The 15852-nt window shown below is 38.2% G+C and overlaps 2 protein-coding genes across 3 annotated transcripts; both read left to right on the forward strand.

Annotated features, from left to right (window-relative positions):
* The first annotated feature begins 964 nt into the window (after positions 1-964).
* On the forward strand, positions 965-10931 carry LOC144555639 (uncharacterized). The gene is made up of 5 exons (XM_078304038.1): positions 965-1359; positions 5714-5981; positions 6062-6314; positions 6409-6506; positions 10833-10931. Exons 1-5 carry the CDS (start codon positions 965-967, stop codon positions 10929-10931), a joined length of 1113 nt encoding a protein of 370 aa, XP_078160164.1.
* Positions 10855-15223, forward strand: LOC144555130 (Zinc finger, C3HC4 type (RING finger) family protein). Of its 2 annotated transcripts, none has more exons than XM_078303362.1 (5): positions 10855-11591; positions 11870-11989; positions 13980-14112; positions 14452-14613; positions 14709-15223. In XM_078303362.1, exons 1-5 carry the CDS (start codon positions 11128-11130, stop codon positions 14868-14870), a joined length of 1041 nt encoding a protein of 346 aa, XP_078159488.1. In that variant the 5' UTR covers positions 10855-11127; the 3' UTR covers positions 14871-15223. The 2 variants fall into 2 exon arrangements, with proteins under 2 accessions (XP_078159488.1, XP_078159489.1); XM_078303363.1 differs by having other exon boundaries at positions 10864-11591; positions 14455-14613.
* The last annotated feature ends 629 nt before the right edge of the window (positions 15224-15852 follow it).

The following is a 15852-nucleotide window of genomic DNA, read 5'->3' on the forward strand; positions in this document are numbered from 1 at the left end:
TTCCATTACATTTTTTTTTTGGGAAAATAAGCACATTGGCCTATTAGGGCCCTTATAAACTTGCACAATTCAGGGGGGACAGAATCTGATACTCAACAATACATGCCACTGTCAACGAAACATGCCGAAATAGCAAAATCAATACAAACAAACTTGCCACTAGCCAGCAGCGTGAAATAAAAACTCCGACAACACATAAAAAGCAACACGAGTAGGTGAATGACTGAATGAGCATCATATACTTACTCATAATATATATATCGCTTGTTGCAAATGAGCAAAGAACTTTTTTTTTTTTTAAAAAAAAAAAAAATAGAAGTATCTATTTTAACCACAACAGCTACCTTATTTTCTTTTCGATAAAATATAGAAATCGTAATTTACTTATTAAGACTGGTTACATATATATTGTATATATTTGATTTAGTAAAAGCTATTTGTTTTTTTAAACGTAATAAATATAAATTGAAGATTACTTATTTATTTTTAAAGAGATGAAGGGTGGGTCATGTAAAGTAGTTGGTTTTAGATGGTAGATAAGGTCTAGCCAATCGATCGTTTTGGACAGGTGAAAGGCGAATCTCAGCTGCTGAATCAAAAAGATTGAAAATGAGCGATCAGGATTCAGTTCCGTTGCCCGTTGGTCAGAAATATGACAATTCCCATGTCCCAATTCCCAACTGATATCACTAAATACGGACCCCACACACAAGACGGTCCAAAGCTGAGAGTCCCCACTGAATCGGAATTCCAGGCGCTTAATTTTTTATTCAAAAAAGCAGAAGAAAGAAACCACGCCGATTCATCGCCTTCTTCAAAGTCCAAACCCTCCCAAGTCCCAACCTCCAAGAAACCAATCAAACTGCTTACCAAAACTTGCACTGAAAGTCCACGCTAATTCACCTTTATATACGCTTAATTAATCCCTCAGCTTTCCAATTCATCTCTCTCTCTCTCTCAAGAAATGGAATCTAACTCTAGTCCAAACGCCCTTGTAAAGGCAGCAGCGCTAGCTTGGTACAAACACGCTGGCGCCGGAACCCCGCCTCCATCGCCCCGACCCTCCGGCCATCTCCTGGCATCCCGTGCTTCCGCATCCCCTTCTTCACCAGCGATCACCCTTCTTGATATGTACGAGATCGAGTGGATCACGACACAGCTCGAGCGCCTAATCAGCTCCTCCTCCACCTCCTCCTTTTCCGCGTCTTTTTCCGGCGAGGAACCCGGCAATAACCGTAGAGTGGGGAGGAAGAAGGGGTTTGGATTTGGGTTCAGGTTCGGGCACCATGCCACGTCATTGTGTGGATCTTTTAGGGAGCCAGTCATGGAGAATTCTTGCAAGAGCCGTGCTAAGCCGAGGTGATCAAGGGTTAGACCTAGATTCTAATTGGAAGGATAGTGATATTGGATTGGGATTTGAGGGTAAATCTTGTCGCTTATTAATTGTGCATACAATTAGTTACTTTTTTAGTGTTAAATGTGGTGAAACTATTGATAGAATGATAGCAGCCGGAAGCAAACCATTTTCTGATTGGGTGTCAGGGATATAACCCACGCTTTTTTTATTTGAGCATCTTGTAAAATTTGATTTTTTTTTTTTTTTTTTACTATATCAACAATTTAAATTTTTCTTCACATCGATTTTAGAATTTTTTTTTTATTTGTAAGCATTTAATTTTGCTGACATGACAACAAAATAATTTATAGAACTAACAAAGAGAGCAATCTTTAACGAATGTAAGGATGGAGATACCCGTACTATTTGAAAAGTAATTGCAAAAAATATATGTAATATTTTTCAGACAAATAGCTAAATTAACAAGTATTCTACATTATTAGTAACGTGAAAATATCAAACTCTTAAAAAATGGCCGTAAATCTGATAGTATCCGAGTTTAAAGGATGGGTAGATATTGTCTATAATTATTACCTTTTGGACCGCAGATTTTGTTTTGTGAACCTATACTAGATTGTAGACAATGTATGGCGATCTTTTCTAGTTTTACAACCTTTTTTTATTTTAGATTTTGTTCTCTTGTTTCTCATTTTGTATTATCAAAAGAAAATTACATTAACCGTGTGTAATCAGTAAAATATTCTGTGGTGTGTTTCTCTGATTTGTTCAGTTTATGTTTCCTTTTTGTTTTTAGGCACATTAATTTGTGAAACAATACTTGTTTCAGTCTTTGACCCCACAAATCGGCTGGATTTCAGTGATTCTACGTTAAAACCTAACTAATTTGCTTGATTTACAACAGGGAACATTGTAGTAATTTTTCCTAATTAGAAAGCTCAAGAAGCGATCGAAGCATTTTTCAGTCGCATATATTTTCTTGATGGAAAGGCGGGTGTAGGCACAGCATGCGCTAGGAAAACACACCATATATTTTTTTGATAAAAAAATCAATACAGGGTGACAAATTAAATGAATGTGCGAAGGCAGCTAAGCATACAACCTTCAGCCCATTGATAGATGTATAATAAATTCCGTTGACTCATATGCTTCTATATATTCATTCAAGTTGGTGTTACAGAACATGCGGCTATTTTTATTAATATCCCTAAAACAAATCAAAATTTTAAAAATGTCCCTGCTCCCAATTTTTTTAAAAAAATGCCCTGACCGCCTGGGCTTCGGGCGGCCCAAAAAAGCCTGTGAGGCGCCGGCCCAAATGGCGGCCCACAACACCAGTGAGGCGCCCCCCCATCTGGCGCCCCATAAGCCAAGTGAGGCGCCCCCCCATCTGGCGCCCCACTGCCCATCTATAACCCCCCCATCTGAGCCGCCCCTCCTCTCTCTCCCCCATTGTTTCTGCCGAAAAAAAGAGGAAAAAAAGAGAAAAAAAGAGAAGAAAGAAGAAGAAAGAAGCCGTTCCGAGCCGACCCCTCTCTGTCTCGCGCCTCGATTCGCTTCTCTCTCGATCGAACAAGTGAGTTTTCTTTTTTTCGATTTGATTAGGGTTTAGGGTTTCGGTTAAATGTGATTAAATGATGTAATGTGATTCGGTTTTGTTTGATTCGATGTTTAGGGTGAAATGTTAGTAATTAGTTGAATTGATTGAATTGGTCGAATTGGTTCGATTGGATGGTTGAATTAGATGATTGAATTGCTTGATTGCTTGAATTAGATGGTTGAATTGCTTGATTGCTTGAATTAGATGGTTGAATTGCTTGATTGCTTGAATTGGATGCTTGAATTGCTTAAATTGGTGCAATTGCTCGAATTTAGGATTATGATTTATGGTAAAATTGCTTGAATGACATATGGTTGAATTTAGGGTTTGTACTTGTGAATTGTGAATTTTTTTTTTTAAATTTAGGGTTTATAGTTAAATTTAGGGTTTATGGTTGTCAATTGTGAATTACTTACAAATTTAGGGTTTACACTTCAATTTAGGGTTTATGATTTAAAAATATGCATATTTATTTTTTGAAAATTATTTTTGTGATAGTTTATAAAAAACATGTATATATGAATATAAAAGATTTGAAGTAAAACTAATTATTTTGAAGTATATCAATATTTGTTTAAAAATGATATATATATTTTTTTATTGTAAGTAAATTGCATCTATATCTCATTTTTTTTATTGTAAGTAAATTGCATGCATTTGTTTACCAAAAAAAAATGCATGTACATGCAAAATTAATTTTGTAAACAAATTGCATATACACCCAAAAAATAAACCCAGAATTGTATATGCATTTTTTTTTGTAAAGTTTATTTATTTTCAACAAAATTAATTTTTGTAAAAAAAAAATGCGTATGCATGCAATTTACTTACATGCAAAGTGTAAATTAATTGTATATACATGCAAATGCATATGCATGCAACAAAATTAATTGTATATTTTTGAACATCATATAAATGCAATTTATTTACATACAATTATTTTTGGATTATATACATGCAATTCTTATTAAAAAAGTAAACCCAGAATTGTATATGCTTCTTATTAAAAAAAATTTATATAAATTGTATGTTTTGATTAATATTTTTTGGCAAATGTAGTATGCCTAGAGTTAGACGGTGGGGAGTACGAGCTGAGCCTGCAGAGGGTGCAGATCCTGTGGATCCGAGTGGAGCTGGCACGTCCTCGGTGGATCCGACTGGAGAGGGCCCGTCGTCGTATGATGATACGACTGACAGGGGTTTTGAGGATCCGACTGGAGCGGATCCGTCGTCTCAGGCCAATTTTCCAGATGGTGTGCATGATCCTGACACATTTAGTCCTCTTCTATGGACCCATCATGTTAAGCACCGCGTCTCATTGGCATCTCTTGAGGTACGTGAATTTTATACTTTAAAAAATGACATTCTGTTGAGTTATTAAAAAAATGCACGATTTGAGTCTGACAAATTGATAATAAATACAGGACGATGTCATGCTTACGGTGAGGCACCGCAGGTCTGAGATTCCGTACGTCCCCCATAAAGAAATGCAGCAATACATCTTGAACCTCGGCTTGTATCAGCTTGCCACCATGCCGCAGAGTAGGATCGATGTGTCTCTGATGCAGGGTCTAGCGGAGAGATGGCGACCTGAGACTCATACATTTCATCTCCCGGTCGGGGAGATGACAGTCACCCTTGGTGATGTGAGCGCCTTATGGGGTTTACGTATCGATGGCGACCCCATAGGCGGCATCTCAGACCATCCAGAGCTGCAGAGGATGATACCGGAGTTGTTAGGGTGTGATCCGAAGACTCTGCAGAAGAAATATAAGAAGAAGAAGGGGGAGGAGGAGGAGTTTCGTTATTCCGGGTACTGCATTTCTCTAAAGGCACTCCGGTCTCACTTCTTCCATAATCAGATAGATGTTGATACTGATGACATTGAGGCGGTCAGGAGGTACTATTACACTCTTTAAATTAACTTAGTAGTTGCTCAACCGTCTCAATTATTTACATTGATTATTTTATATTGCAGGTATACTAGAGCATATGTGCTGGATTTGTGCGGTGCTGTCATGTTCGAGGATTCCAGCGGTGACGCGGTTCCGATGATGTACCTCTCCCTGCTGAGGGACCTGGAGAAATAATCGAGATGGAACTGGGGTGGAGCTGTCCTCGCCCACTTATACAGAGGCCTCTGTCATGCTTGTCTGGTAAGTCTGTATTAATATACGTTGTTATTGAAGGATGGATAAGAAGCACCCAGATTGAATTGTAAGTTAAATTTTCAGGTCAAGAATAAACAGCTCTTTGGACCACTGCTTCTGCTTCAGCATTGGTCGTGGTCACATCTGCCCATAAACCGGCCAGTCATACCATTGCCGCATCCCGATTGGGGAGGCCCTGAGCCAGCCAGATGCCCCGCATACGCCGCCATATGGGGCAGTCATCACGATCATGAAGAGAGGGGCAGGGGGATTTCTTATGTCCGGGGTCAGCTCCAGATGCTCCGAGATGGGAATATCGATTGGTTTCCGTATCGTGCATGGTATCAGCGCAGATGGCTGAGCCCGCTGACATTAGAGCAGACACATCTATGGTATTATCGGGGACCGGTCGTCTGTTTCTGGATCGTGGAGTACCATTACCCCGATCGGGTATCCCGGCAGTTTGGCTTGGATGCTTTCATCCCGGAGCACCCGTTGATGGGCAAGGATGCTACCGACAAGTTCCACAAGTAAGTACCATCTACTTAATTAATTTTTAACTTTAATATATCCACTGTTTCTCTACTTTCTAATTAATTGCACTTGCAGAACGGCGCACACTAAGGCTAAAGTCGACTGGAGCCAGCATTTCGTCATGCAGTACAACTGGGCTCGACATCCGGAGCAGCACTTATGGAGCCCGCCAGATACTACATCGTTGGGTGCTGGTCCCGGGGATCTGAGATATGCCGTATGGTACCAGAGATGGGGCATGCCGTCAGTCTACCTGACAGGCCATTATGGCGAGACCCTACGACGTAGGCTGATGGATTCATCCAGCAATTATATGCCCTGGGGTCCGATCAATGCTCGCGCGGTAAGTAAAACCGAAACATACTTTAATTTTAAAGTGCAAATCCAGATTACTTACTGTAGGCATAATCATGTTGTGTGCAGCTGTTGACCGCTATGAGAGGAGTTGGACACAGCTTGGCGTGCATGGCGAAGGATGCTTGGCGATATATAGGATGCCAGATGCTCGAGCACACTGCACCAATCGTGGAGACAGGCGGTTTTGAAGGCCGCCTCGTTGGCATGCTGCGCGATGCTGGGGAGAACATCAATTGGCGGGAGATACAGTCTGCACCGCGAAATCCAGATTATCAACGAGTCCCTGTCTACGGCGATGAGATGCCGCAAGCTCCTGCAGGTAATTACAAGTTAATATTAAAAGTACGACACACACAATATTCTTATTTCCGTTGAATTGTTCGTTCTAACTCAGTTAACTTCCAATTATGCAGCTGATGACTCAGGTTGGGCGTTCCACGACTGGGTGCTGAATACCCAAGGATGGGATGCTTATAAAAATAAATACGGAGTTGCAGTAGAGCTTGGCACGGTCAGTCGCCAATTATACCATTATTTGTTGCAGAGTTCTTTGTATGTAGCAAAACTAACATTATTTTAATCTAGGATGGAGCACCTCGTTGGAATGCCGATCCCATATTTAGCATAAATGAGCTGGACCCGGCAGATACAGATGCAGAGGCGTATGGCTCCCACAAACCACGATATGGAGTGGAGATGGAGCATGACTTTGAGGCTGGTGGGAGTTCATCTCAGACTGCAGATGGCTTTGTCTCTGCATTATTTGGCGCACCGCCTCCTTCCACGTATTCTGCAAGCTGGGAGCAAGATCCATGGGAGCTGCGTACACAGCCCGCCAATGCAGAGTCAGCTGCTGGATTTGATCCACGGGCAGCCAGGACAGGTACGCAGCACATGTATACGGGGGACGAGGATGAGGATATGGGGGACGATGAGGAGGATTTGGGAGAGGATGCACTCCGAGATGTGAGTCCGCAGAGGCGCGTGCAGCCGCACAGGCATGGCAAGGGCGTAGCGGCTCCTAGGTTGTCTCTATCCGGAAGGAGACGAAGATGATGATTGTAGAGTTTTTGTTTATTGTGATATATTTCTGACTGTAGTATTTTGACTATGGGACTGCTGTATTATGTTGACATTACGTTTTTTTATTTTATGTTCATGTTGGTATTATGTTGTTTGCACTTTACATTTCATTATTATAACACAGTTCAACAATACAATTAAAGTTCAACAATACAATTAAAGTTCAACAATACAATTAAAGTTCAACAATATAATTAAAAGCAGCACATGTATATTTCAAGTAATTACATTCAAACTAAGAAATTATATTCAAGTAATTACAATTTCTTCACTATTTGCGACCCACACTCCCAGCAAACCGCCTGTGACAGGGGCGGTTTGTTAGGGTCCTGACCGCCTGGGCCACGGGCGGTCCACTAGGGATGCCTATTTATTCGTTTTTTCTCTCTCTCTCTTCTCACTCCAACATCAGTCTACCTTCCACCTCAAAGGCAGAAAGAAGGGAGAAAGCGCTCAAGGCGATTTCGGGCGATTTTCTGGGCGACTACAGCCACAGGTAATTTAAATAATTTTTTAATAATTTTTTAAATATTTTTTGTAATTATTTTTTAAATATTTCTTTTAATTATTTTTAAAATATTTATTTCAATTATTTTATATATTTTCTAATTATTTTCTAATTAGCCGTTGATTACTGTACAGTTAGTATTTAATTACGCACATAATTAGCCTTCCTAATCAATTGCTGTCACTTGAAACCCTAGTTATAATGGCACCCAAAGTTGGAAAAAATAGAGGAAGAACTAAAACCGAACGCGAAGCAAAAAGAGCACTCATTAATAATTTTTGGACGGCTGAAGCCTACGCGATGAGGAATTTGGAAAGATTGTTTTCACCCAAAAATAATGAAGAATTTCTGAGCACTCTTGATCCATCAATTAGAAAAATGCTGATGGAAGGCTGGGTGGACAGGGTCCCTCCACCTGGATGGGGACAGTGCTGCTTATGTGAGTTGAACGGAGATATGGTGGATATGTTCTTCTGTTATAAATGTGGCAAAGCTGTTCATCCCAATTGCATGGACCCGCATGCAGATCTGCTGAACGACGCTCGTCTCACTACGTGGGAGTGTCCTGCGTGCGTCCGTCGGGCTGAGGAAAAAAAGGGAGCAAGCTCCTCGTCTCGTAAGGCTTAGACCCCAATTGTATGTTGTTGTAGTATTTTATGTTTTAAATGTAACGGTTTGTATAATTGATATTTGAACTGGTTGTTGCTGTATGAATTTTATGTTACCTTATTCTATGGACTCGACGGTACTGTATTATTTAGTAATGTATTTGAATTTTAAATTCCTGGATTTATTATGAATTTTAATCCGTTTTTCTTCACAAAATTATTCAAATCAAAATACTAATATTTCTCTATAAAAAAAAAAAAAAAAAAAAAAAAAAAACACACACACCCATGAGGCGCCCTGCTGTGTGGCGCCTCACTTGTGCTTTGGGCCGCCCCAGGGGGTGGCGCCTCACAGGCTTTTTTGGGCCGCCCGAAGCCCAGGCGGTCAGGGCATTTTTAAAAAAAAATTGGGAGCAGGGGCATTTTTAAAATTTTGATTTGTTTTAGGGATATTAATAAAAATCGCCGCAGAACATGCAAATAAAAATATTCTTCTACATATTGACATAAACATAATAGCCCCCGATTAATCGAGTTTTTACAACTGAAAGATATCGTTGAAGAAAGTCAAAAGGTTATTTCCAGATATGAGATATCTCGTATTCTAGTGGTGTCAGTTTGCTATTGCTGTAACTATCTGCATTCATTTTGACCTGTGAACTAATGTATTTACAAACTAGGATAAAATTATTAAAGATTCAAAAGTAGAGACTTTTGTGTCAATAATTTAAAATTCAGGATAGGCAAAAAAATTTCTAAAGGTTAGTATTGTGAATTTTGAGAAGTCGTAGTCTCTCCACAAAATTTGATAATTTTTTTGCACCTTTTTTAAAAAAGAAAAAAAAAGTAATCTAAGCATACATGACGAAATTATGAAAGCAACAGATGTGTTTATTGCTATTTAGTTGTTGCGGTGTATACTAAACTTTGCTAAATTTAAAAATTGTTTAATCATTTATCAAATAATTAGTACTGAATTGTGATAGTTGTGATGGAAGACCTAAAATCAAACATTATTTTTTAATTTAATTTAATGGAAGACTTAAATGACGAGACGGTGCATTTTCGTAATATTTTAATTTAATGAAACATTATTTTTTATTTTTTAAAATAAAATCAAATGAATTTGCACTACAATTATCTTTTCTGTTGACTTTCCTGCTCTTTCCAAAATAAGTCTATATTACAAATTTACAATTGTAAATTTGTAATAGAATAGATCTTTCCCAATTGCCGTGGCTGCATGGATTTTCAAGGTTAGCATCATTTTTTGTGCTGACTTCGCATTAATTTAATTTGAATACTTTCTCAATTACGCAAAGATGGGCTCGGCCCTTTAAATATAACCAAAGCCCAAGCATGATGCAAGCCCGGTATTAAATATAACCAAAGCCCAAGGTGGACTTCGTATTAATTTTACTTTTTACGTAGTTCGGCATCCTTATAAAATATTAAATGTTTGTTTGTAATATAATAGTTAGAGCTTTATTTTTATTATTAATATTATTTTTTTTTACCGTGGAGGCTCAATTCAATTTTCACCCACAGCTGAACTAGGTCGAGGCAGTCAATTGATAATTTTTTTTTTAATCTTATTGAGAATATTTTCAAAGGGTCAATGGGAGGTTGATCCTCGTAACGGCCCAGGACCAGGAGCACAGCAGCTGTAGCTTGCATAAACTAGTCATGTATATTTTTTTGTCTATATTTTTAAGAAAAAGAAGCAGCAGTGACAAAATTTTGATATATTGTATTTGTTGGTGTACTTTATTTATCAAGTACTCAATGTAGATTTTGTTCAATGATCGTGGGCTTTCTACTTTCTTTTGTGGATAAATTTATTAGGAAAATAAATTTTAACTAAGGTAAAATAATATGTTTCCTTCTATCGAGGTTAACGGGGCATACAATGTTCAAAATTAAAAAAATTGATATGTCAGTTTGGATATAATCAATTTTGAAGTCTGTGAGAATTAATGGAACTAATGACAAAAGAAAATATATACATGACAGTACGATTTACTAACAAAATTTGGAAAACACTATTAAGCAATTAACAATATATAATTATATATTAATAAATAAAATAAAAACGAGCATGTCAAATCCAAGGAAATAAATCTGCTACGATTCTAAGGAGATTATAGGGTCCTAAAATTTCAAATCTAACCTTTTATTGGTTTTGAGATTCGTACATAAAAATAAAAAAATTCATAGAGATTCGTAGAACTCAAAAAATAAATAAAAGGATGAATTTGAAATTTTAGGATCTACAATCCCATCGTTAACAGATTTATTTCCCAAATCCAAAGATGTCACGTTATTAGGAATCCGCATCACCCAAGTACCTGAGGTGCAAGTTCTGAATCTGGACCATTCATTTCACTTGGCACGAATCTCATAGCAGATCCCACATAGCCTCAACAGCTACCGGATTGAGTTTAGCCTGGATGAAATTAATCTGGATCGTCCATTTTTATTAATTGCACCTCAGGTACCGGGGGGATACGGACTCTATTACGAGAGGTTGTAATTGAAATTTATTTATAACAGGAGAGGAGTAGATGGAGAAACAATGATCGCGGCAAATCAAAGAGTATTATCATACGTTTGTGGGTCCATCCACCATTCGTAACAGGGAGTTCTGACAGGAAGTCGTAACAAAGAATCTAACTTCTCATCCATCTACCATTCTCGCATTCAGCGACTTCTCGACTGGAACACCGAAGAACCATGACACAACAGAAGGAACTCAACAGTCAAACCCATTAAAACTCGAAAGAGAAGAAACTGGAGCTCCTCCAGTCTCCAATCTACTATTCATCTTTGCATCTCAACCCCCATAGTTCTCTTCTATTTACACTCCATCTAGTTTTCCCCTCTTAGAAATCATTTCGAATTTATTCCCCTATCGACGATCTCTTCGCTTCCTGATGGCAGACGAAGATTCCTCGACCCGGTCTGGTTCGCCCGAGCCTCTCCTCCGGTCTAACCGGGGCCCGACCCAACTCGCTCGGACGAGTCGTTTCGCGGAATTGCTGGGCCGAGCCTCTGGCCGGCGGGGCCCATCGATGCTTGTCCGAGAAACGGCAGCTCAACAACTGGAGAGGAGGCGAGTCGACTGGGCTCACTCTCGGCCTGTGGTGGCGCTTGATATAGCATGGAATGTGGCGTTTGTGGCTATTGCGTTTGCCGTGCTGGCGGCAACTGGAGATGAGAAGCCTGAGACACCAATAAGGGTTTGGATTGCGGGGTATGGGCTCCAGTGCCTGGTGCATGTAGTGCTGGTGTGGGCCGAGTTCAGGAGACGGCGAACTAGGGATCGGCTAGGTTTGGAGGAGAGTACCAGTGATGATTCAGAGGATGAAGATAGTGAAGAGGAACATGAATCCCGCAGGTTCGTCTTTTTCCTCTTAAATTTTAAATAACAAATTTATGTAGCTAGAAATTTGCAAGTGCCATGGAATTGGCATTATATAACCATCAGCTTTAATTAATGGAAGAGGTCACATTTTGTGATGCATAAATTTTGGCCGAAAAATGAGCGGAATTAATGTTGTTTATTGTACACATAAAAAGCAAAAGAAATACTGTTTCTTTTATAATTGCTTGATGCATTTAGATATGTCTACAACTATGGATAATGGACTGATGGACAGTGGCTTGTTTTTACAGTTATGTGAAGAAATGCGAGTCTATCAATACTACATTGTCATTCTTTTGGTGGGTAATTGGCTTTTACTGGGTTGTATCAGGTGGTGATCAGCTCATGGAGAGTGCTCCTAGGCTTTACTGGTAAGACTCACATTTCAGTTCGGTACATACCAAACTTTGCTATGGTACAATCATATACTACATGGTATTAGGAACTACATGAGTTGGTCGCATTTTATTTTATATATGGTACAATCATATACTACATGAGAAAAACGGATACCTCATTAACTATATTCCGGCGCCCAAATTCAAAATTGTCAGAAATAGCAACTACCTAGAATTCCGGGAGGTCAAATCTAGCTGGATCCTTGGATTTTATTTTATAAATGTGACAAACAAAATGAATTTCTTGTATTTTTTATTCAAGTGAATCCATATCTTCCCCATGTGATAAAAAAGTTGTTTTGGTTCTAAATGGTAGACATTTTTTCACTTTGAGAGATGACAAAGGGCAATCGAGGTTTAATCCCTTGCATTAGTAGAGGTTCATGTGCAGTACCGACCCCACTGTTGTGACACTAAATAATTTCTCACCAGGACCAACCCCAATGCTGTAAAACTAAACTGTAACATATTCTCTGTGATGTGTTTTCTTTTTATGAATGTTTGTGTAACCAACAGATCTAAATGAGAAGCCACATAGTTTCACTGAGATACAAGAAAAGAATAGATTAAAAGTTTAAAACTCTATTAACTAAGAGAAATATATTGCATCAATAGAAAAGGAAAACAAAAAAATGAAGGTACTGAGGTTCTCCTATAGTAAAAAGAAACTTTTAACTCTTTTTACATGTTTGGATGGAGAGTAGAGGAAGGGAGGGAATGGAAAGAAAAGAAAACTTTCCGTCGAATCGTGTTTGGTTGACAAAATTATATCGGAGGTGAAGGGTACAGAGGTGAAAGGTTTAACCTTATATCATTGTAATTAATAGAATCGGTTTTCCTCCCAATTTGGGGTGTAACGGATGGAAAGAAATTTTGTTGCAAATATTTTTAGAAAAAATAATACAAATGTCCAACTCTATATCTTACCAATATAATTCTCATACAAGTTTTTTATTACAAACATACAACAGCCACCAAATTTCTCATTAACATTCTAAATTTTAATTAACCAGACAAGAAATGAGACGGAAAGAAAAGTTAAATTTATTTTTTCTCATTAATCATCTAAACACAAAAAGTTAAATATGTTAATCTTTCTTTCTATTCCATTCCATTCCCTTCTATTCTTCACCTCCCCTTCCTTTCTCTACTCTCCATCCAAACAGGGTGTTAGAGTTGAAAGAAAGTAAATTTACTTAGAAGAAAGCCTCAAATGTCCTTTATATGATGAATAAAATATGAGACTCAGAACTCTTTAAGTTGGAATGAAATAAGATATTTATGGAAAACATAATAACAAATGGATCAATACTGATAAGTAAATGTGTGTAACAATTGGTGTGATATTTAATAATATATTGAAAATCTTTTTATTACGACTGTGTTACACAGTGTGACAAGTCAATAAAATGTGCTCCATGTTGTCTGTCACATGCTTGACAACAGAGCAAGTTATTTACTTATCAACAAATCATAAGCCAATACAAACTTTAGTTTTTGTAATACAGATGTGCAAACCGTCTACGCACGTATTTCTTCTTCCTCATCCAGCCAGAGACCACCTTCCTATTTTTTTTTTGACCCGCGTTGTTTTCTTTTCTTTTTCTTTAAACTAAAGCAAGATATGATGCAATTTTTGTGCTTTGAACCTCGGTATACAAAGTGAAAACTAGGGTTGTGAGTATAAAATCTATGAAATTTCTCTTCTTCACCGGAGTGGCGTTTCCACCATACTGGGTCACCGGCCACCTGTGATTGGGAATGTCTGTACCAAATCACGAGTTGTGCTCCTGTGGGTGATTTTAGGTTACCTTGGTCCAAGTGTAATTATTATTAGGGGCAATCAACCAATCAAGCTCCGTGATGATGTTGCTTGCCTGTTTTTAATTTTCTGGGAAAGCATGTACTATTTTGGAAGTTTTTCAAGTTTGGTTGATCATGTTTAGTATCTGATCTTTGACAGGGTTATGGTTATATTTCTATCATTCGATGTATTCTTTGCTATATTTTGTGTGGCACTAGCATGCTTTATTGGAATTGCCCTCTGTTGTTGTCTGCCTTGTGTTATCGCCCTTCTTTATGCTTTTGCTGGCCAGGTAGGAACTTTATCCTCAGATTGTGCTAATCATCCAATACCTGTACATTCTTTTGGTCCCAATAAGGATGCTTTTAATTTTTTATTTTGGTACCAACTTAATTGTTTAACTTTATAATTGGATACTTAAGCCTGGAGATTAGCTAAAAAAGAGCATAAGGTGAAGGAAAAATAAAAATAAAATGCTATGTTGTACCTGCTGGTCTTTGTTCAACAAGTGTGGTGTGACTGGTGTCGGCCAAAGCCAGGAAGTGAATGCATGAAACTACCATAGTTAAACAACTTGTAGTTTGGCGCACTTCATTTTTATTATTTGAATTTTACTGTTTATCGAAAATAGCAGGATGGTGCATCAGATGCAGACCTTGGCATACTTCCAAGATACAAGTACACTAAATCATCTGAGACTGGAGAAAAATCAGCTGACGAGGGGGTAATGGTTCCTATTCTGAATAACAGCGGGTCATCAACTGGTGAACGCATTCTTCTTCGAGAAGATGCGGTAAATCTTCCTTTTATTTTCAGAAATTAGTCTTTTTCTCCATACCAAGTATTAATAGTGGGTTAGCCTTCTCATTTTCAATTGATCTTTTGTAGGAATGTTGCATTTGTCTCGCAACATATGAAGATGGTACGGAGCTCTCTGCACTTCCATGCAATCATCACTTCCATTCTACATGCATTATCAAGTGGCTTCGGATCCATGCAACCTGTCCGCTTTGCAAGTACAACATTCTCAAGGGCTCTGAAACTCCATGAATATCTAATTTTACACTAAGATATAAAGCTTCTTGTCATGTACATAGTGAAACACTACTGCAAAGCTTGTAGAAACTTGTGATAGACATTCTTAGAGCTTTCATCAGCACCGATGAAGTCAGTGTTGTTTAGATTATATAGCTAGTGTTGAGGTTGGGGTAACCCAGTTACAGGTTTCGAAAATGTTTGTAGTTTTTCCTTCCATGACGGTAATTTGTGGGTTTAGTCTTTGAACAAAACTTTCCAGCTTTTGTAATTTATCATCGGTTTTGTCAAGGACTCAAGGGGGTGACTTATTGCATGTGTTACATTGATTTGAATTTATCATTAAGGTGATGCAATCTTTCTGTGCATGTTCGTGCTCTCAGTACTGCTCTGTTTGTAGTAATGGACGTTTAAATTGTATTCCTCTTCAATCTCATATTAAGTCGTTGAGAAACCATGTAAACAGGCAGCATTCATTACCTTGATTAATGGAACGGTTGAAATTAATTTAAATGTTCTTTCAATTAAAAAGTGGCCTCAATTTAAAAACCCTCAAACATGAAAAATTGCAAAAGATACCCAAATTAAAAACTGACTCCCGTCTGGCCGTCTTACCTCATTTGAGCTAGGTTATGGTATCTTGTACATCTCTAACATACATCAAACAGGCGTCGCTTGGACCAAATCAAACATGCGCCTGGTTTGCTAACCACATTGCCTTTAAAAGTCACTGGCCCCTATAAAACCTCAATAAACAAAAACCTGAAAAATCTAGTCATTCTAACAATCCTTCTCAATTCTCACTGATCTAACCCTGAAAAAGATCAAAATTACAGCACGATGCCAAATCTGCTGAACAAATCATTACAATTTGAGCATCCCAAGACTGAACCAGTAATCCTAACACTACATGATATCCATGGCAGAAAATCAGAAAACATCAGGTAAATGATGAAGGGAAAAGAAGACGGTGCTTGGCTTACCTATATGGCTATAG

Source organism: Carex rostrata, chromosome 6 (genome assembly GCF_964058835.1).
Source record: "Carex rostrata chromosome 6, lpCarRost1.2, whole genome shotgun sequence".
Taxonomy (NCBI): Eukaryota; Viridiplantae; Streptophyta; class Magnoliopsida; order Poales; family Cyperaceae; genus Carex; species Carex rostrata.

Bases quoted from the DNA above. Each gene is read 5' to 3' on its own strand.
- LOC144555639 (XM_078304038.1), top strand. From the start codon at position 965: ATGGAATCTAACTCTAGTCCAAACGCCCTTGTAAAGGCAGCAGCGCTA. The intron at 6,315-6,408 runs GTAATTACAAGT...CCAATTATGCAG, and splicing joins GATGCCGCAAGCTCCTGCAG to CTGATGACTCAGGTTGGGCG. The intron at 6,507-10,832 runs GTCAGTCGCCAA...CATTCGTAACAG, and splicing joins TTGCAGTAGAGCTTGGCACG to GGAGTTCTGACAGGAAGTCG.
- LOC144555130 (XM_078303362.1), top strand. From the start codon at position 11,128: ATGGCAGACGAAGATTCCTCGACCCGGTCTGGTTCGCCCGAGCCTCTC. The intron at 11,592-11,869 runs GTTCGTCTTTTT...TTGTTTTTACAG, and splicing joins GAGGAACATGAATCCCGCAG to TTATGTGAAGAAATGCGAGT. The intron at 14,614-14,708 runs GTAAATCTTCCT...GATCTTTTGTAG, and splicing joins TTCTTCTTCGAGAAGATGCG to GAATGTTGCATTTGTCTCGC.